Raw genomic sequence first — 22,376 nt, 5'->3', positions numbered from 1 at the left:
CCTTCCCTCTTTCCTGATGAAGCAACCGTTGGTTGCGAAAGCTTGAATTTTGTGTGTATGTTTGTGTATCTATCAACCTGCCAGCGCTTTTGTTTGGTAAGTCACATCGTCTTTGTTTTTAGATATATTTTTCCCACGTGGAATGTTTCCCTCTATTATATTGTTATCATAGTTGGCTACATCAACATAGACACCTTACTCGACAACCAGGAAGGCAAGCAGAATGTCTAACAGACCCACATGAATTGATCATATCATTACAAATTATGACCATATCATCTCAGCAGACATCATAAATGGTCATTTATCAGATCATTTAGGCCAAACACCAGTACTAAAATGTAATACCAAGTTCAAACCAAGAAAAATGTATGAACACAAGTGAATACTATCTGCAAACACCACTGCCAAGCTAAGACTTAGTTTAAGTCAGGAATCATGGGAATCAGTTATTACTACCAATGGGGTAAACAATAAATGGAATGAAGTTGTAGAAATCCTGACTGGGCACCTAAATAGGACCATGCCAATAACAAAAGTAAATATTCACAAAAACCAACCTTTAACATCAAAACCTGTACCATTAGACTGTAAAACAAAAGATCTAAAAGAAAAAATGGAAAACATGTATCGCTTACACAGACTAACTGACTCAGAGGTACATAAAGAAACCTACAAGCAGTACAAATAAAAGTACCGCAAAGAAGTCAGAAAATTAAAAGCAGAAAGAATCAGCCAAGACATACGAAACTCAGATAATGTCTCAAAGTCTTGCAGGTCACTTGTAAATAAAATAAGAAATAAGGAAACAGACACCAAAATTAAGAATGTAGAATTAACTGCAAACAATAATGTCATTTCTGATCCCTTTCTGGTCAGCAATATTTTCAACAATTACTTCATAGACATTGTCGAAAATGATGTATGTATGAAACAGGATAAACAGCACATATTCAAGAGTAGCGACAAACAGAACTGCAGTAGTACACTACCCGCAGTAAGTGCTTATGATATTTTGCAGCACATTTATAGCCTCAAAAACAAAAAAATTAGCAGGAATAGATGAAATTTCTCCATATTTAATGAAGAAATGCAAACATGAACTGTTGAAACCACTACTTCATCTTATAAACTAAACACTCGAAGAAGGTGTGTTCCCTGACAGGTTGAAACTGGCTGTAATTAAACCATTACACAAAAAAGGGGAAAGAAAGCATGTACAGAACTACAGGCCCATAGCCCTTATCTCAGCATTCAGCAAACTGATAGAAAAAATAATATTAAAAAGAATCCAGGAACACTACAGTAACGCTGACGTACTAGGGGATTTCTAACATGGTTTCAGGAAGTGTTGAAGTACCATGTCAGCAGCTGTACAATTTGGTCACCGCGTACTTGAAAACATAAATGAAAAGTCTCAAATGGCAGGAGTATTCTTGGACCTCTCAAAAGTTTTTGACAGAGTACACCACGATGTGCTCTTGTCAAAAACTGCGAAGAGTGGTGTCACTGGAAAACTCATGCAATTGCTTGAAACATATTTAAAAGGCAGGCAACAGTGAATAGAAACCCTATATTACAACGGAGAAATACTAGAGCAGAAAAGGTCAAGTATAAGAAATATACATTTTGGGGTTCCCCAGGGCTCCATTTTAGGTCCAGTCCTATTCATATGTTACATAAATGATTTCACAAGTTCTCTAGACAGTAAGCAATTGGTCACTATGTATGCCGATGATACATCTGGTGTCTGTTGTGCAGACAGTGAGACCAGCCTAGCTGAAGAAATTCGTAGCTTTATTGAAAAGGCAAGAGCACACTTCGAAAAAGACAATTTGAAAGTAAACATGGAAAAACAAATATCATTCATTTTAAACCCAGTGGTATAAACAGGCACAACATTGAGACTAAGGAAACTCTGTCAAATAACTAGCTTCTTACGATTAAGGGAAATGGTATGCCAGAATTGGTGCCATCTTTTAATGGATGAAGTAGGAAAATTGACTAGGAACTTAGATGAAGGAAAAAAGCATGAGAAGGTAAAGGAGAAATTAAAATCGGTAAGGTGATACATTCTCCTTGCAGACTTAGGTACCAGGTATGGAATGACATTCCACCCTCAGAACATTAATCACGCAGTTTTCAATGTGTCCAATATAAATATGAAAGCAAAAGCATTTCAAATATTGTAGAAGAATACAGAGAGTGGTGGGAATATTATCACACGAATTAGGCAGCTAATTAAGAGCTCTTACCATCTATGACTTTAGCACAATGATGATCAGAGAGAATTGCAACTGATTGTAAATGTGGCCGTTGTTGCTAAATGCTTCAACTACTGACAGCTGTACTATATTGTCTTCAACACATGTTGCTGTTTACATTTGGAAGTACTCATTCTGTTTAGAAAGGTGGACTGAGAACTGAAGAAAAAATTAGAGGAATGAAGACTATGAGGATTCTCAAAGAGATTTGTTTATAATTAGACAATTTTCACCTGAAAAGTTTTTCTTCTAGAGCTTACGATTACCTGGAGTTCTGCACAAATTATTCAGCATATATGTTCTTAGTCACATTTATTCCTTTTCTTCCCCAACAACTGAGCTGTGTCAATTGAACAAGACAGAACGTGAAACCACAGCAATCACAGAATAACTCCATTTATCATAACTGCACTTGGGTATCGTTATGCATGTGACATCATGCTTACCAGTACGTTCCAAAATGCACTGCATACAAATGGGATTTTCTGCTGCTTGTACCACTGGTTCCATTGGTGATAAAAAGGTAGGGTCAAGAGTTTTGGATAGCCTTTGGGCTAGGGGCCATTTGTATCCCCAATAGAAGGATCATCTTATTGCCACTATCCTACAGTACATGGTCAAATTATGGATATTACACACATTCTATTGCTTAGGCAAATGGAGCCAATCAGCTGGTGCTTTTTGCATTTGATGTGATCTATGTTGGGCTTGATGGGACTTACAGAGGCACTGTTAGTTCATGGGCGGAACCTCGAAAAATTTCTAGCCATCTTTATCTGTTTCCAAGGTACATTATTATCTGAATGGTTCTAGGAACTCCTCACAGTAATACTGTATTACATGCAATATGCGCATGTAAAATCTGGTCTGAAGTGTAAAATTAGTTTTGCATTATTTCAATTTCATGTAAGTAAACTATCAAAATTTTATTGACTCATCAATGCAAACAAAAGAAGGGGACTCAGTAGAAAAATGCTGCTATTGGACCACAAAAAGGGTGAATACACTCCTTTTCATCAAAAGATTGACTGAAAAATGGGGTGCCAGCTGACTCGTTCTATCTTCTATCATATTTGCAAAAATGTTGGGAAGTGAACATACGAGGGCTATCCACAAAGTACATTACGTTTTGGAATTAAAAATAAATAAAGTATTGGAAATTTTTTTATTACATACAGATGAAAGCCACACTTAAATACTACTTTTCTACATAGTTGCCATTTAAATTAAGGCACTTATCGTAGCGATGGACGAGCTTGGAAATTCCTTTGTCGTAAAATTCGGCCGCCTGCGCCTTCAACCACATGGTTACCTCTTCTTGAAGCTGTGCGTCGTCATCAAAACGCTGCATGGCCAACCCCTTCTTCATTGCTGGGAATAAGTGGAAGTTGCTCGGTGCCAAGTCGGGACTGTACGACGGATGAGGAAACAACTCCCACTTAAAAGATCAGAGAACTTCACGAGTGGCATTTGCCGTGTGGGCCCGGGCGTTGTCGTGAATCAGCAAGATCTTTGAGCCCAACTTTCCCCTGTGCTTGTTTTGTATTGCTCTTCTGAGGTTGTGCAGAGTTTGGCAATACCTTTGAGAGTTTATTGTAGTGCCTCTTTCCAGGAAATCCACAAAAATCACACCTTTTCTGTCCCAAAAGACAGTCGCGATATGGTTGAAGGCGCAGGTGGCCGAATTTTACAAAGAAGGAATTTCCAAGCTCGTCCATCGCTACGATAAGTGCCTTAATTTAAATGGCAACTATGTAGAAAAGTAGTATTTAAGTGTGGCTTTCATCTGTGTATAATAAAAAAAATTTCCAATACTTTATTTATTTTTAATTCCAAAACGTAGTGTACTTTGTGGATAGCCCTCGTATTTGCACTTTTTAATGCTGAGAGAGAAGTAGACAGTGGCAGCAGGAAAGAGACAGAGAAGTCATAAGTACTAGAAGATAGTGGACAGTGCTTGTCATATAGAAAGAGTGAAGGAGACAATGGCAGTGTGAGAGAAAGAGAGGGACACGGTGGTAGTGGAACACAGTAAACAGTGAAATAGAAGTGCCAGGAAACGTGTAAAGGAGACAGTGCCTGTGGGAGAGGAATACAGAGAAGGAGAAAGTAGGAGTGGGTGAGACCAGTGATACTGAGACACAGAGTCTATGACAATGACGAGGAGAACAGAGAGGGGGATAGTGAGAAGAGATAACAGCACTGGTAATGAATGAATGAGATAGTAGCAATAAAAGAGAACAAGAGCGAGACAGTGACAGTGGGAGGAGACACTAGTAGTAGTAGTAGTACAGAATAAAGGCGACTGTGAGACAGGAGAAAGTGACAGCAAATAACTAACGAACTGACAAAGAAACACGTTTACAAAACTGGCGATAAAGAATGCTGGAACTTCAAATGAATAATAATGGCAGCAAAGAAAAGGCAACTGGCAAGATGCTAATGAACCTGTTGGAGAACACAGAATTTGCTATTTGTTCACTTTGAAGATTATCTCTGTAAATCTTTCACGCATCAGGTTTTTATGTGCTCCCTTCTACCATGCTCCCCCCCCCCCCCCCCCCTCTCTCTCTCTCTCTCTCTCTCTCTCTCTCTCTCTCTCTCTCTCTCTCTCTCTCTCTCTCTCTCTGTGTGTGTGTGTGTGTGTGTGTGTGTGTGTGTGTGCGCGCGCGCGCGTGTTCCACTTCACATAGTGTTGCACTATATGAAGTGGAATTTTTACAGTTGAGAAAGTATTAAACACTCTGGAAAGAATTAGTACAATTGACAGTCGTAATTTATACTCACATCCACAGCATCAAGTGAGCGGTTCTGTGTGATTTCAAATTTCTTTATTAGCATCGATTCATTGACACTATATATGCACACATTTTTTGACTGTCCTCCTGCTAATATACATTTTCCATCAGCAGTGTAGCAAAGGCTATTGAAAGCTCTGTAAGAAAAACATAACAATTTCATTTTCCACAGCTTGTTCATATCCAAAGAATCTAGAGAGATGATACAGGTATCAGTCAACACTGAGTGAGATGATCTGTGTGACAAATGAGGCAAGGAAGAATACAGGTAATGTCTCAAAAAAGAACATCGTTTTTCTAAAGAAACTAACAGAAAAAAATAGAGGTTTTCCTTCTTAAGTCTCAAATTGAGCTAAAATATCTAAGAAATGTGTGGAAATGTGGAGACTCTGACCACCATCTATTGGTTATGACCTGTAGATTAAAACTGAAGAAACCGCAAAAAGGTGGGAACTTAAGGAGATGGGACCTGGATAAAGTGTTAGAACCAGAGGTTGTACAGTGTTTCAGGGAGAGCATAAGGGAACAATTGACAGGAATGGGGGAAAGAAATACAGTAGAAGAAGAATGGGTAGCTTTGAGGGATGAAATAGTGAAGGCAGCAGAGGATCAAGTAGGTAAAAAGACGAGGGCTAATAGAAATCCTTGGGTAACAGAAGAAATACTGAATTTAATTGATGAAAGGAGAAAATATAAAAATGTAGTAAATGAAGCAGGCAAAAAGGAATACAAACGTCTCAAAAATGAGATCGACAGGAAGTGGAAAATGGCTAAGCAGGGATGGCTAGTGGGCATATGTAAGGATGTAGAGACTTATCTCACTAGGGGTAAGATAGATACTGCCTACAGGAAAATTAAAGAGACCTTTGGAGAAAAGAGAACTACTTGTATGAATATCAAGAGCTCAGATGGAAACCCAGTTCTAAGCAAAGAAGGGAAAGCAGAAAGGTGGAAGGAGTATATAGAGGGTCTATACAAGGGCAACATTATTATGGAAATGGAAGAGGATGTTGATGAAGATGAAATGGGAGATATGATACTGCGTGAAGAGGTGGACAGAGTACTGAAAGACCTGAGTCGAAACAAGGCCCCGGGAGTAGATAACATTCCATTACAACCACTGACAGCCTTGGGAGAGCCAGTCCTGACAAAACTCTACCATCGGGTGAGCAAGATGTATGAGACTTCAGACTTCAAGAAGAATATAATAATTCCAATCCCAAAGAAAGCAGGTGTTGACAGATATGAAAATTACCGAACTATCAGTTTAATAAGTCACAGCTGAAAAATACTAACATGAATTCTTTACAGACAAATGGAAAAACTTGTAGAAGCCAACCTCGGGGAAGATCAGTTTGGATTCCGTAGAAATACTGGAACACGTGAGGCAATACTTACCTTACGACTTATCTTAGAAGAAAGATTAAGGAAAGGCAAACCTACGTTTCTAGCATTTGTAGACTTAGAGAAAGCTTTTGACCATGTTGACTGGAATACTCTCTTTCAAATTCTAAAGGGGGCAGGGGTAAAATACAGGGAGCGAAAGGCTATTTACAATCTGTACAGAAACCAGATGGCAGTTATAAGAGTCGAGGGACATGAAAGGGAAGCAGCGGTTGGGAAGGGAGTGAGACAGGGTTGTAGCCTCTCCCCGATATTATTCAATCTGTATATTGAGCAAGCAGTAAAGGAAACAAAAGAAAAATTCGGAGTAGGTATTAAAATCCATGGAGAAGAAATAAAAACTCTGAGGTTTGCCGATGACATTGTAATTCTGTCAGAGACAGCTAAGTACTTGGAAGAGCAGTTGAATGGAATGGATAGCGTCTTGAATAGAGGATATAAGATGAACATCAACAAAAGCAAAACGAGGATAATGGAATGTAGTCAAATTAAGTCGGTTGATGCTGAGGGAATTAGATTAGGAAATGAGACACTTAAAGTAGTAAAGGAGTTTTGCTATTTGGGGAGCAAAATAACTGATGATGGTCGAAGTAGAGAGGATATAAAATGTAGACTGGCAATGCCAAGGAAAGCGTTTCTGAAGAAGAGAAATTTGTTAACACCGAGTATAGATTTAAGTGTCAGGAAGTCGTTTCTGAAAGTATTTGTATGGAGTGTTGCCATGTATGGAAGTGAGACATGGATGATAAATAGTTTGGACAAGAAGAGAATAGAAGCTTTCGAAATGTGGTGCTACAGAAGAATGCTGAAGATTAGATGGGTAGATCACATAACTAATGAGGAAGTATTGAATAGGATTGGGGAGAAGAGAAGTTTGTGGCACAACTTGACCAGATGAAGGGATCGGTTGGTAGGACATGTTCTGAGGCATCAAGCGATGACCAATTTCGTATTGGAGGGCAGCGTGGAGGGTAAAAAATCAGAGAGGGAGACCAAGAGATGAATACACTAAGCAGATTCAGGAGGATGTAGGTTGCAGTAGGTACTGGGAGATGAAGAAGCTTGCACAGGATAGAGTAGCATGGAGAGCTGCATCAAACCAGTCTCAGGACTGAAGACCACAACAACAAACAACAATGTAAGAAATTCACACTGCTGTAATACGACAATTTTTGCAATAAATTTGATGAACACTTACTTTCCCTGAAGATTTTTTTTCGCTGTAATGAGATCAGTTTCAGATCGACCACTGCCCAGGTCATTACGGCCTTCAATGCTGCCCGTTTGCTGTGATGTGCGAATGTTAAAGAATGAAACTTGACCATCAAGTGTTGCTACAGCCACCTCTTGGCCAGAGGGAGCGTATGCTACACACAAACCTGAAACACAGGTGATCTTTTAGAAATTAAACTGAAACACTCTTCTGAAAGGCCAACTAAAAACTGTAAACACACCTAGGACATCCTATGAACAAATAGCAACATATTTCCAGACTGCTTATTGCAAAAAACTGAAAGCACTACTTCATTATAAAACAGTGATAGGAATAATTAAGAAAAACTACATTTGTATAACATTAGGATTCATTTAAACTTATATAACAAACTATTATTGACAGCTGTGTAACAACATTTAAATTCACAGGGATCAAACGTTCTGCTTTAGTTCTAATTTTTGCTTTAGTTCTAATTTTTCAGTATTTAATTTTAAACTGTATTAACAATTACTCACAGGGAAAACATATGACATTTAACAGTACATGTGATAACTATATTGCATTTGTATTTACTTCTGCTGCATTTTATGAAAACTAATTTCCACTTAGGTACAGCCTTAAGACACAAAACCTGTCCACTGGCTGGCCGCTACAGAGACTTCATCTGAAATCGTTCACTTAAGGTACCAATAAAACTGGCCACTACTCAGAATTCCCAAGTTTGGTCATCTGCACGATCTGGCAGACGTTCTGGAGGAAATGTTGCATTTGACTGGAGCTGTTACAGTGCTGTATGCTGTATCTACTAGTGGTTGATTGGTAAACAGTGTGCAATGTAGATACAAAGGTATGAGTTACACTCTGTTTCCTCATTCATTTTTCAAATGACAATATGGTGGTATCCATCTGATGGAACCTTAAATTTAATACACTTCACTTTCTAACCTGCCAATAAAATCAAAAACATCCACGAATAATTCCACAAAATGGCTCGTGACTATGTCAAGATCAGAACAGTTTATGCTATCTCGTTTCCTCACATTACAAAGGCCACTGGCTACCAGCCACTAACAACACGTCACCAGTAGTTTGAAGTCAGGTGCTGTCCACCAGGTGAACTTGGCACAGTGCGCCATGGGCATGTTTCTGTTCATGCACTGGCAAGCATAAATTTGTTTATTATTATTGTTTTATTTTCCTTGTGAAATAATGTCTACAAACTGAGTGACCATCGTGCAACATCACAACATGCACAGGTTGCTATGAGTATATTTATCAACTGCCAATTTCTTATTTTAAGTGCTAGTATTTTTCTTGCAGTTACGTATTGGATTTTGTGTACTTTAAAACTTATGACCATTGTCTAAGCACTAGAAAAAAAGGTTCCAAGTGCAAACAAGTCTAACATTTGCAACATTGTTCGCTTTGAGATCAACAGAGGGTTGGGAGCAGTGGAGGCCGCTTGAAATGTTTGTATCTTACATGGGATGAGTGCTTTTGGGCATCTGACATCAGAACAGATTTTTTGGTTTCAAGAAAGATTGTTCAAGCAGTAAGTTTTCATAATCAACGTAAATGGTGAGCTGTGACCATTTAACCTTCATGCGACGTTTGCATTCAATGGGCAACTGTTATACAGGCTCGAATTCAAAGCAACATGTCTTTAGGATACACTCCATACAAAATTTTATGACATGCTTCATTATTAATAACACCAACAGAACACCTTTTTGGTCAGTCTTGCGTGGACTCTCTTGAGAAACATAAGAAACCTATAAGAAAAGGTCTGCGAGAAATAACATTTGATCACTATTCTAAAAATAAAAGCCCTTTTGTCAATCTCATACCAGGAAAAACACTGTGTCCAACATGTTATTCTAAGATATTTGTAATTCACAAGAGGAAGGATAGTGAAACCTCAGATACAGAATTTTGTGACCCATCAGCAACCATTAAAAAAGTAGATACAGCTTGTGAAATCCTGGGTATATCACCTGCCAGTAAAATTAGAAAACTAAGTCAAGATAAAAAACCAAGTGCCTTGAATACAAAAACTGAGAAAGTGGCAGCTACAGTCAAAAATAATTTGGAAGTTTTGTTTCAAAATACAATTGTACTAAAACACATGAAAGTTCTAAAACTTCACCAACTGAATATGATGATTTGATAGAAAAACTAAATGCAGTACTTCAAACAAAGAGGATAAATTATCAGTTTACTGCCAAATTCTTGGAGTCGAGCGAAAGTTAGTGATGAATTTTATTTGTCAGAATGTCTTGTTAAGTTAACAAGGCAATTAGTGAAAGAACAGGGAATTTTACCAGCATTACAAAAGAAAAGTGCATCTAATTTGGTAGATGAAAACACAATCAATAAAGTTATTAAGTATTATGACGATGACAATAACAGCCGTTTGATGTCTGGTAAAAAAGACTGTGTTTCTGTGAAAGAAAAGGTTCCAGGATTCAAAGACAAAAAGGTTAATATTGTGTAATTTAAATGAACTATTCACTGAATTTAAAAAAAAAAAAAAAACTTGACATTAAAATTGGAAGATCAAAGTTTTGCGAGTTGAGACCAAGATGGTGTATTGTTGCAGGGGCATCTGGCACCCATAATGTTTGTGTTTGTATCATAAGAATGTAAAGTTGGTGATAGATGAGGCCAATCTTAGAGTTGACTATAAAGACCTTTTGGAAGTTATGGTATGCAATATTGACAGTTACAATTGTATGATCAATGGAAAATGTGAAGATTGTCCAGGCAAACAAGCCTTACTTGATATGTTTGGAGAATCCGAAGAAGACGATTTGATGCCTGACAATATAAAATATAAACAATGGGTGTCACAAGACAGAACTGAAATGGTGACAGTCATAAAATCACGAGAAGTGTTGGTGGCTAACCTTGAAAATCTGAAAATGCATCATTTTATTGCAAAAGCTCAAAGTAAATTTTTGAAGACAAAAAGCAAACCTTGCCAGCTGATGAATGCTCAGTTCTTGCTGACTTTTCAGAAAATTATTCATTTGTTGTTCAAGATGAAGTACAAGGGCACCACTGTGTAAACAAACACGCCACAGTTCAGTCATTTGTATTCTATTATAAAGATGAAGATAAACTAATGAGCCACAGCTTTTGTGTCATAAGTGACTACCTTGAACACAACACTACAGCAGTGCACATTTTTCAACTAAAATTAACAAACTACATTAAACAGCACCAACTCTCCAATTTTTTTAAAAAAGTTTTGGGTTTAATGTAGAATGGCACTTTTTACTTCATGTCATGGGAAGAATGCTTGTAAAGGTGGCGGGGGTACAACAAAGCAAGCTGTCACAAATGCAAGTCTGTAGCAGACCGATGATCATCATCATAACGCCTCAAGAAATGTTTGAATTCTGTAAAAAACATATCAAAGGAATTACCTATATTTTGTACAATGTGAGGAAATACAATAAGTTTATGGCAGTGTCTTGAAGGAAAGGTACAACACTTTTCAAAAGATTAAAGGCACTTCACTGGTTCTTCAAAATAAAGACATAGTGGCTTGTGTTTACAATGAACAGTGGTGGATTGGTGAAGTTGATAATATTGACTGTCAAAACCAAGATGTACATGTTGTATTTTGTCACCCTCCAACAAATTGAGAAGGATCAAGTTTGTATGCCACTTAAAAATGTACTAAGGAAGCTGTCGCCCATGGAATTTACAACTGTGAACTTATCCTGCCAACTTATAATCTAACACCCAAACTGAGTGAATAAATTTCTCAAATGTTCAATGAGCGATGTACTAAAAACAAATAAGAGAACAATATGATGTAATTAGTAGGCTTATTTTCAATAAAAAAGTAAGTAATCATAGATATGATTAAATTATATACTGTAACTGATATATTCCATAAGCCTAAATATCGCAAATGTTAAAAAACGAATTTTTGACTCGTGTTTGTAATTTTTTTTCCGTAACTCCCAATTGAATCTCAAAGTTTAAATTAATACTGAAATTTGATATCATAAAAGTCTATTAACAGTAAAATTTTTCAGATTTTTATCTTGTCCCCCAACAAAGATATTGCAGGCCGCAAAACGGAAAAATAAAAAAAAAATCAATTTTTAAAATACTGTATTTTTGTAAGTGTGAGCTGCTCACCATTCATACTCTATAAAAAGTAACTACACTATACAGTGTAATAGCAGAAAAAAATATCAAAGCTGAGAAATTGATCTTCCTTTGGAAAACTACTGTTTAAAAATTGAGTTTTTTAATTTGTGGCTGATAACTTTGAACTATTAAAAATATATTAAAATACATTCAGCTAAGTGGTAAAGATGTTAATTTGTAGCCCAGAGTGTGTTGAACTAAATGCATTTTATCTGAAAGGCTCAGGACAATCCAGTACTAAATAACTGTAAAAAATGTAGATGCTTGCAAATACGAAAAAAAGCATGCGGCCTGGAACAAATATGCCAGCCATTTCAAAATAATAAACAATAAATTTTTTAAAATATTTTTGTGAGTACTAAACATTGGGGAATTCACCCAGCAAATATAAAGTTTTTCTGAGATGGTCAAGCAACCAATTATTTTTTTCTTGGACCACTTGGTATGGATTGACCCTGTAACAATACTTAGAAAGTGTATTGTTTTGTGCAAACATAACCTTTTTAAGTGGAATAATGACTATTGACATTTACAAACTAAAAGTAGGGTAAATCAGAATGTCAGTGGTGTTTGGCGCAGGATTAAGAGCGAGTCGTTTATGCGATACAATACTTTGAAAATTTTCCACACCAACAGCTATTTGCGCCTTTCACTCTATGTAGTTGTTCAGTATGATGATGTTATGTTTACTTACAGTGTGCTTCTGTGTGTCTTGAGTGCACTGTGACTTGCTAGTTGGTGTGTGACATCCAAGTAGCACGTTGTGAGAGGAGGATGGGATTTACCAATTCAGAAAAGGCAACATGCACATTGTATATGGAGGGTGTAGAAAGAACACCTTGGCAATTATTTATCAAACTCTTCAACCAGTTACAGGAACGTGGTTGTTAACACCTAGACAGCATAACAGAAGGAAACACGTGATAAGAGAAAAGGAGGCAATTAATGTTCTTGCTGTTGCAGCTGATCTGCAAATTAGCTCCTGTGCAATTACGCGAGGAACTGGTTGAGTCAGGCTAGTGTCTTATGCATTCTCCATAAATGCAGGTTCCAGGCCTATCACATCTCTCCATCAAGAGCTGCATGGAGACTATTTGAAGAATCATGTTAACTTCCGTACATAGGCAGTAATAGATGCCCCAGATGTATCGTGTATCTTATTTAGTAATGAAGACACATTTACCAATCATGACCAGGGAACCTGCCGAAACGTGCACTACTGGTCTGTTGACAAGCCCACTGGCTTCATCAGGTGGAACGTCGACATCCACAGAGTGTAAAGGTGTGTGTGTGTGTGTGTGTGTGTGTGTGTGTGTGTGTGTGTGTGATAGTGAACTATCAGCTTATAGGCCTGTGTTTCATCGATGGAACACTGAACGCACAGAAGTATTGCAACCTCTCAATACATGGATTCAAAAAGACATTCCCCTGCAGACTAGGAAGAACCTGTGATATCAACATGATGGCTGTCAACCAGCCCATAGTGGACAAAATAATACAGCAGGTCTTCATGAATTGTTTCAATATCACTGGGATGGACGCAGAGGACCTGTACCTTGGCTGGCTAGATCTCTGGATTTGACACCTGTGGACTTTTTTATGCGAAAGCTGAAACACGCTGCCTACAACTTGCCAACTACACCCGATGATATCAATGACCTATTACTGCACCTTGCTTAGACATCTCTGCTGAAATCCTAGCATGTCTGCACCTGTCATTCCACACCAGACTGGAAGTGTGTATTGCCACTGCCGGTGGTCTTTTTGAACACAACCTGTGATAGTAAATTGTCTCGTTACTGGTCAGAAACCACATAACTCGCGCGTGCACTTGTTCTTTGGTGTGTGCTACCACAGATATTCTGCAAGAGTCCGTGTGGGAAGTTATCAAAATATGATATTTCGTATACGACTCGCACCTGAACCCTGCAAATAAACACCACTGACATTCTAATTTACCCTACTTTTAATTTGTTAATGCGAACAGGCATTGTTCCAGCTAGAAAAGTTGTGCATTTGCACATAAAGTAAACTTTCTAAGTATTATTACAATCTGTTGACTGGCTAACAATATTTGCGGTGCAAGTTTTAGGTGATTCACCCAGTATATTATTTCGCAGCTATACAGGACAAATTTAAATTTATTTTCTACCAATTTTACATAGTAAAGATGTAATAGAAGTTTTGTTAGCAATTTTGCAGAAATTAACACAAACGTTTGTGTCATTATAGAGGTAATGCGCAGATCTTTTAATTTGTCAACCTGTAAGAGCTCCGGAATGCCTTGTTATGATCAAATGCATCTAACTCCTAGTAAGTCTGATGGTAGCGACACTTTAAGTCAATTTCTGGAAGCGATACATAGTACAAGGCTGAAGCCAAACTTTGCTCTCTTAGACAGAAGCTTGCCTTTAATTACTTAGAACAGCAGACACATTAAATTAACAATATCAAAATATTCATTAAATGACAATGCATGAGAAATAATCAGTGTTGGTGGTGAATATAATTGTCATTCAACATTGCATTGCGCTCTCGACTTGCAAAACAAGAAAAATTGAACAAATTTGGAAAGGAATATGTCATGGCACTCTGTAGTTTATGTTCAATTCACAACCTGATTCAAATTACCCGTAAACTTGAGCTACAGCTTTATTCAGTTGCCAAATACTTTTCCCTTTACCTGACAAGTTTAGTAAGTCACCAACTAGAGCAGCATATGTGCCTGCTAGGTGTTAATAAGACATGTGGTTCGTACGTTACACTGAGCAAGCTGGCAGGTGTTTCCCTTCAAGTGTTCAGAGTCTTTGGTTCCATTCCCTACTTGGTCTTGAGGAAAATGCCTATTCGCACATCAGTGCATAGTGGATGCTAACTTACAGAGCAGGTAATATGTAGAGATAGATTAGAGTGCAAGAAGTGATATTAACATGATAGCTTTACTTAGGTAGTCAGTTCTAGATTGAGTGCACCACCACTAACGCCACGCAAAGTAACATAGTACCATCTCATTCACTGAGCACCAGTATCCTTCTAATCATATAGTCATTAATATCATTATTACAAAATAATTGCTGTAAATGTTTTGACAAAAAACTGTAGATTACCTTATGACTTTCTATTTGCAGTATACCTAACTCAGAGAGAATTTAAAGTAGCAATAACAGGTCAACTACACTAAGTGAAGGGGACAGCCTCTGTGTGTTTCCTCAAGCTCTTGCAGTTTGATCTTATTTAGTTCCTGATAGTTTCACTGCTATACTTTGTATCAACATTGTTCTATTTCTGGAAGAGACTGGAGCTGAAATTATGTTGTTGTTGTTGTTGTGGTCTTCAGTCCAGAGACTGGTTTGATGCAGCTCTCCATGCTACTCTATCCTGTTCAAGTTTCTTCATCTCCCAGTACCTACTGCAACCTACATCCTTCTGAATCTGCTTAGTGTATTCATCTCTTGGTCTCCCTCTACGATTTTTACCCTCCACGCTGCCCTCCAATACTAAACTGGTGATCCCTTGACGCCTCAGAACATGTCCTACCAACCGATCCCTTCTTCTTGTCAAGTTGTGCCACAAACTTCTCTTCTCCCCCAATCCTATTCAATACTTCCTCATTAGTTATGTGATCTACCCATCTAATCATCAGCATTCTTCTGTAGCACCACATTTCGAAAGATTCTATTCTCTTCTTGTCCAAAATATTTATCGTCCACGTTTCACTTCCATACATGGCTACACTCCATACAAACACTTTCAGAAACGACTTCCTGACACTTAAATCTATACTCTATGTTAATAAATTTCTCTTCTTCAGAAATACTTTCCTTGCCATTTCCAGTCTACATTTTATATCCTCTCTACTTCGACCATCATCAGTTATTTTGCTCCCCAAATAGCAAAACTCCTTTACTACTTTAAATGTCTCATTTCCTAATTTAATTCCCTCAGCATCACTTGACTTATTTCGACTACATTCCATTATCCTCATTTTGCTTTTGTTGATGTTCATTTTAGATTTTCCTTTCAAGACACTATCAATTCTGTTCAACTGCTCTTCCAAGTCCTTTGCTCTGTCTGACAGAATTACAATGTCATCGGCAAACCTCAAAGTTTCTAATTCTTCTCCATGGATTTTTATACCTACTCTGAATTTTTCTTCTGTTTCCTTCACTGCTTGCTCAATATAGACACTGAATAATATTGGGGAGAGGCTACAACCCTGTCTCACTCCCTTCCCAACCGTTGCTTCCCTTTCATGTCCCTCGACTCTTGTAACTGCCATCTGCTTTCTGTACAAATTGTAAATAGCTTTTCGCTCCCTGTATTTTACCCCTGCCACCTTCAGAATTTGAAAGAGAGTATTCCAGTCAACATTGTCAAAAGCTTTCTCTAAGTCTACAAATGCTAGAAACGTAGGTTTGCCTATCCTTAATCTAGCTTCTAAGATAAGTCGTAGGGTCAGCATTGAAATTATATCTCTAATGAAAATGAAACTGAGGTGGGTAGACATGTAGCCAGGTGAATGGATGATTGATGTAACAAGGAATTTTTTCAGTGGATTCCAAGGGATTTAAATGTAGGGCTAATGAAAGGCAGGTAAATGACATTAGAAACTATGTTGGAGCAATATAGATGCATATAGAATAGACAGGCAAAAACAGAGCAGGTAAAATAGCACACAAATCCACAAATGAGTTGATGGTTTTGTGTGTGTGTGTGTGTGTGTGTGTGTGTGTGTGTGTGTGTGTGTGTGTGTGTGTGAACGTAACTCTCAAATGGTTGTTACTCAGTAGACAGGGGATGCTGAACACACGCATAACGACTGTGGTTTTACACTTTTGGACATTTAATTGCAACACACTTCACATAGATACAGATTTTAAGCAATTGTAATAAGCATAACATCTGTTCACAGCATTAATTCAATAAAGTAATTTGAAAACAAATGAACTAGTGCAGATACTGTGTGTTGTACAATACTTGATATTTGCATCAGAAGCTATCAGCATGTACCTGCTGTCTTTACAAAGCATAATTGTAACAATATGTTACAACACGTAGCACTGACAGGACCAGTGAGTAGAAGTTTCTTTAAGTATAATTTTGACTTTACAGTGTATATTTGAATATACAAATGCACTGACATCATACACTGTCCAATTTTCTTTCCAGTGAATCAGATAAGAACATATTCTGTTATATAGTGGAAAATTATGAATCAGACTTTTTTCTTATCTGTGTCTTTTCATGCCACACACACAGAGACACACACACACACACACACACACACACACACACACACACACACACACACACACAGACAGAGAGAGAGAGAGAGAGAGAGAGAGAGAGAGAGAGAGAGAGAGAGAGAATTCATTTCAAATTTACCAAACACTACAACATACTAACCATCTGCAGACAGCTGCACAGTTTCATGCATACCGCCTGATTCTACAGCATTCCATAACTTAAGTGTTTTGTCCCACGACACAGATGCCATTGCAGTGCTAGCAGGGCTGGGGTTGAATGCAATGCTTGAAACTGGTCCTTCATGCCCACTTAATACCTATGAACAACAACTTCTTATTAATACAAGCTAATTGTGGCATATAAAAATTGTGATACAGCATATTTCTGGTTATTTGGGGTAATGTGGGGGAGATGGTGCATGAATAATGGAAAAAATGAATAATTGAGATATTTTGAAACATGTATTCTTTGTTCAAAAATTTATTCATGTTCTGTACATAGGTACTGCAGGCCTGTTTATTTCTTAAAATAGTGTGTGATGATATCCTTCAGGGAGGTGATGACATTTTTTCGCACAGCATTTTGAATTTTTCTTGCAGCAGTCATGTCATTGTACTGAAACTCTTCTGGTCCATATAATCTTGAAAATTATCAACAGATTGCAGTGGGGTGCAGTGACTTATAAGGTCACTGTCTTCATCCCTAGTTTCACATCCACTGTCCTCTGTTTTGCTGCGAAGCAGCGGTCATAATTTCAATGTCACTCGTACTGGAAGTGGGGTTCACATGCGTCAATCTTCAGCCACTCATTCAAAATTTTCGTCTTAAACATCTTCAAAACCATAAAACCTGTGGCCCAATTCACTATTTGTGAAGTTGTTATTTCGTTAGCACTGAAACCTTAAAAATCACTTTCTTTTATATCTGGAAGAATTTTCCTACATGACTGGACTAGTGTATGGGACGTAACTGCCAGGCAGCAGATATCCCAAGTACGGTACCTGGAATTGTCAACTTCTTGAAAGCCTCCAAATCATCCTAACCAACTAGCATTCTCAGTAGACCAGGCCAATAGTACCTTTTCTCTGATGCAATTATGCCTTTGTCCATGGGCTGTATAATGGCACTCACGTTAAGATGTAAAAGCTTAGTTACGATGAGATGATCATCAGATACAAGAATCCTCTCATCACGATGTGAAGGGATGTTATCAAGCAACAGAACAGCCTCCTGTAGCAATCCTTTCTCTTCTAGAAATCGTCAAACTTGTACAAAATATTTGCGTAACCAGGTATTGAAAATTTCGCTATTCCTCCATGCTCCTTTTCGGTTGTGATAATGCACATGATGATCCTTAGCTGCAAAATCTTTGAATGCTCTTTTTTTTTCCCCAATCACTTTGTGGTTCACAGAAGCATTAACGTTGGTCTTAAATGCAAAGGTAGACAATTCCAATACAGGCCACTTTCGTCTGTATTATAAATTTGGCCTGGTGTGAAATTCTTTTCTTCCACAAATTTCTGGATCTCTTACCAGCAGTAATCAGAGGCCCCTACAGCTTCACTGGGCAGGGAGGGGGTGAGGGGACCATTTTTGGGCACATATCACGCCTGAAACAATGATATCATATGCTCGTTTCTGGCTAAACCATTGCAAAAGAGCAGCATCTAATTCATCAAATGAAGATTTCCTCATTTTGTCCAGACAGTCCAGAACTAGAATCGTATTTCCTGACAAAAAAAAAAAAAAAAAAAAAAAAAAAAAAAAAAAAAAAAAAAAAAAAAAAAAAAAAACTGTATTTTCTACTTATTCTTTTTAATGTTCAGTAGTCTGCATTCCAATACTGTAATCAGCATTCACTGCAGCAGTTTTCCCCTTCTCTGAAACATTTCAATTCATTCTAATTTTTATTTTAATGTGAATACTTTTCTTTTGTTTCTCCACCATCTCTTTTACAAATTTATTTTAACTTGCTTTGTTGACATTTACACACCAATTAACATCACAAAACTGAGTTCGTTTCCAATTTACAAGGTACAGGCTGGCTGATAACAATGGGGACAGTACGCTGCTGTCATCCAGCAACCGTTTAAACCATGTAAATGGTACTTCCTATTGTGTGATGCTGTTTGCTAGTGACAAATATTGTACTTTTCTTTAAATAATACACAAATAATTTGCAAACCAGATAATCTGCATATGAATAATCAAGAGGACACTGTATTTTCAAATACTCTGAATATAAAAGTTACATAAAAACTAGACAACGAAAACCAAACACTAAACCCTAGTGTGTATCTTCACAAAAAAAGAGTGACCATGTTACCTCAACTAATATCAAGGTATAACTGAACAAATGTAATCTCACAATAACCTATTTTCTTCAACTTCTATTTCTTTAAAATTTAGGATCTACCATATATTACCTCTACAAGTCTTCCAATTTTTAATGACCATAAAAAGATTTCAAAAACATCTTGTCCTCCAGCTGCAACAAATTCCGCACTAGAATCAATTGCCAAACATGAAAACTGAACTGGCCTAGGAGATGTAAATGTCCTAAAGTTGCGGTACCTGCAATATAAGCATAACTTTAACGACATTTTCAGTGAGCTATACATGAGCACTGCAACACAGTTCAATATAACATACTTAAGGGGGGGTAGGATGTCAAAGGGGCCGACTTGGAGCAGAAGAGGCACCAACAGGACATTTTGATTTCCACTGTCTGTAGTTTTACAAATTAATTCATAAAACTTTGTCAGCATGATCAGGAAGGATTCAGGATACACACTAATAGCAGTGGGAGATCGAAAACAGTAACAAAATAAATCTTTTTACATGCAAAATTTCATCATTTTTTTCACTTACTACTGGCTGCATTTGTTGATATAGGTACACTTTTCTTCGTAAGTAATAGAGATTCTTCGATGAATTTTGCACAACATACAAATCATACTTACAGGTGTATGAAACTCTAGAATTTATTTAATTTATAAAAAAATGAATGAGCTGTAACAGTTTAAACTTCGTGTTTATATAAAACTCAAATTTTATAATTAATTATCTCCATTTTTACCACAGTTTTTAATAGATTTAGAAAATTCTAGAGTTTCATACGCTTGCAAGTATGGTTAGTATGCTGTGCCAAATTCATTGAAGAATGTCTCTTACTTCTGAAGAAAAGTGTACCTATACCAACAAATGCAGCCAATAGTAAGTGAAAAAATGATGTAATTTCACATGTGAAAAAAAATTATTTTGTTATGTTTTTGAACTTCCACAGCTATGAGTGTGACTCCTGAATCCTTCCTGGTCATGCTTACGAAGTTTTATGAATTTAATTGTAAAAGTATAGAGAGTGGAAATGAAAATGTCCTGTCTTGTCTCTCCTGCTCCAGATCGGCCCGTTTGACGTCCTGTCCCCCTTAATGAGCAAGAGCACAAACAATCTTATTTGTAAAGTAGCATCACAAGCCACCATATACACATAACAAAAGAAACACATTATTATGAAAAGGAAAGTTGCTACTCAGCATGACATGTTGCGATAGGCACAATAAAAAGACTGTCACAAATGTAGCTTTCAGCTAGTAAGGCTTTCGTCAAAATTAGATGATGAAAACACACATACATGCAAATGCAACTCACATACACATGACCACAGTCTCAGGCAACTGAGGCCACACTGCTCAGGCAATCCATCCTGGATTTTCCATTGTTTAATATATTAAACTTTACTGGTTTTGACTATTGGTCATCATCAGAAGTAAAACATCTAGCAAATGTAAAACTTGCAAATTAATATTAAATGTAAGGTTATAAAAGTGTTAAAAGTTCCATGCTAAAGAGAAAAACAAAATAATACTTTGTATCTTCTTATGGAAGTAACATACCAATATGTGATCAAACACTGTTGTAGTAACTTAAAAATAAATTGCCAATGGTACAATGCACAACAAGCAGGCAAGGCTGTTGATTTTATATGACCACAATGACTGAACACATCTTGATTTGCTACTCCTGTAATAAAATATTAGGTATATTTCATTTTTCTCTTTGGATTGCAGTTACTTATAGTTTTGTACCTGTTTATATTTTTGTATTTTCTAGATTTTTAGATCCGATAATTGCTCATTAGAGTTGAAACCTGTTAACCATAATATACCTGCCAGATGCAATCAAAAGATTTGAGGATATAATAGTGTACTTCAAGAGGTCACGTGCTTTAGTTTGACAATGTCAAATTTCATATCCTAACTTAACTAGTCTGTGACAAAGCAAGCTGGGATCTTTTTACTTCCTCTCTTGTTTTGCCACCTGCCTCCTTAAATTCATTTTTGCCTAATTACCATTAACATACATGAGTATAATTTGCATTTTCATAAAAGAGAAAGGTTGGCCCTCAGTCTTAAGAAATATAGCATAAGATCTAATTTTGTGCTTAGTTTTGTGTAGGTCATTAATTATGTAATTTATTTTGACCATTCCTGTTTAATGCCTTTGATACAGGGTGAAAACATTTGGAAGAAGAACTACTAGTATTTATTTGGCTCTATTCAAAAACACATTAGCAAAATCAGCCCTTAATTAATTCCAAAATAATTACCAGATTTGTCAAAAGCATTGTTTGCATAACCGTATCTGTTAATTTCATTATTTAAATAAATAATTCGGAGTAATCTTTGTGGTAGAAGAAACTGTTAAAAAAGAATTTTTTGATGTATTCAGTTAATTGAATGAGTTATGTTTTAATTGTAATTACTGTACCTTAAACATCAAACAATGTATAGTTTCAGTGTCTATTATTGCGAGGATATATAAGGGACCAATTTCTGGTCCCGAGGCATTCAGTCCACGGCCGATTTTCAGATGGGAAGTCTGTATCAGTTTCGAGTAACAGTAATGCATTAACTAAACAGTGGAATTAGTGTAACACAAATAGGCCAACAATGACAGTGTCTGTTCAATTTAATTGAGAAATATGGTCACACATACCTTATTATTCTGCAAAAACTGTGAACTATGTTGTTAGGTATTTATTGCTCACAGATGTTCAACAGCAAACTACTGTAGCAGTATGCTGAATTTGCCTGCAAGCTATAAATGAGGTTTATCATTTACTAATAGTGAACTGGCCATGTATCTGTGTAATATTGGGGGGAGGGAGGAGGGGGTTGTGAACAGCGAAAGTAAAGAACTGTGAAATGCAACTGTTGGCTACATCATTTACCGTAGTCAGTGTTGAACTTCCACCCCCTATCTTTCAGCCAGTATGTC

General features: G+C 37.0%; 1 protein-coding gene across 2 annotated transcripts in view; it reads right to left on the bottom strand.

The window, feature by feature from the left end:
• LOC124622295 (periodic tryptophan protein 2 homolog) overlaps positions 1-22,376 on the bottom strand; it is a 111,563-nt gene that overhangs the window by 30,599 nt on the left and 58,588 nt on the right. For both annotated transcript variants that reach the window (XM_047147966.1, XM_047147967.1), the window contains 4 exons: positions 19,523-19,670; positions 17,256-17,412; positions 7,665-7,845; positions 5,052-5,199 (listed from right to left, as the gene is read on the bottom strand). In XM_047147966.1, the coding sequence (XP_047003922.1) occupies positions 5,052-5,199; positions 7,665-7,845; positions 17,256-17,412; positions 19,523-19,670 (634 nt within the window). The remainder of the gene's footprint in view (positions 1-5,051; positions 5,200-7,664; positions 7,846-17,255; positions 17,413-19,522; positions 19,671-22,376) is intronic.

The sequence above is a fragment of the Schistocerca americana genome, chromosome 7 (genome assembly GCF_021461395.2).
Source record: "Schistocerca americana isolate TAMUIC-IGC-003095 chromosome 7, iqSchAmer2.1, whole genome shotgun sequence".
Lineage (NCBI taxonomy): Eukaryota > Metazoa > Arthropoda > Insecta > Orthoptera > Acrididae > Schistocerca > Schistocerca americana.
The sequence above is the reverse complement of the archived record's forward strand: the minus strand, read 5'-3'. Positions and strand labels throughout refer to the sequence as shown.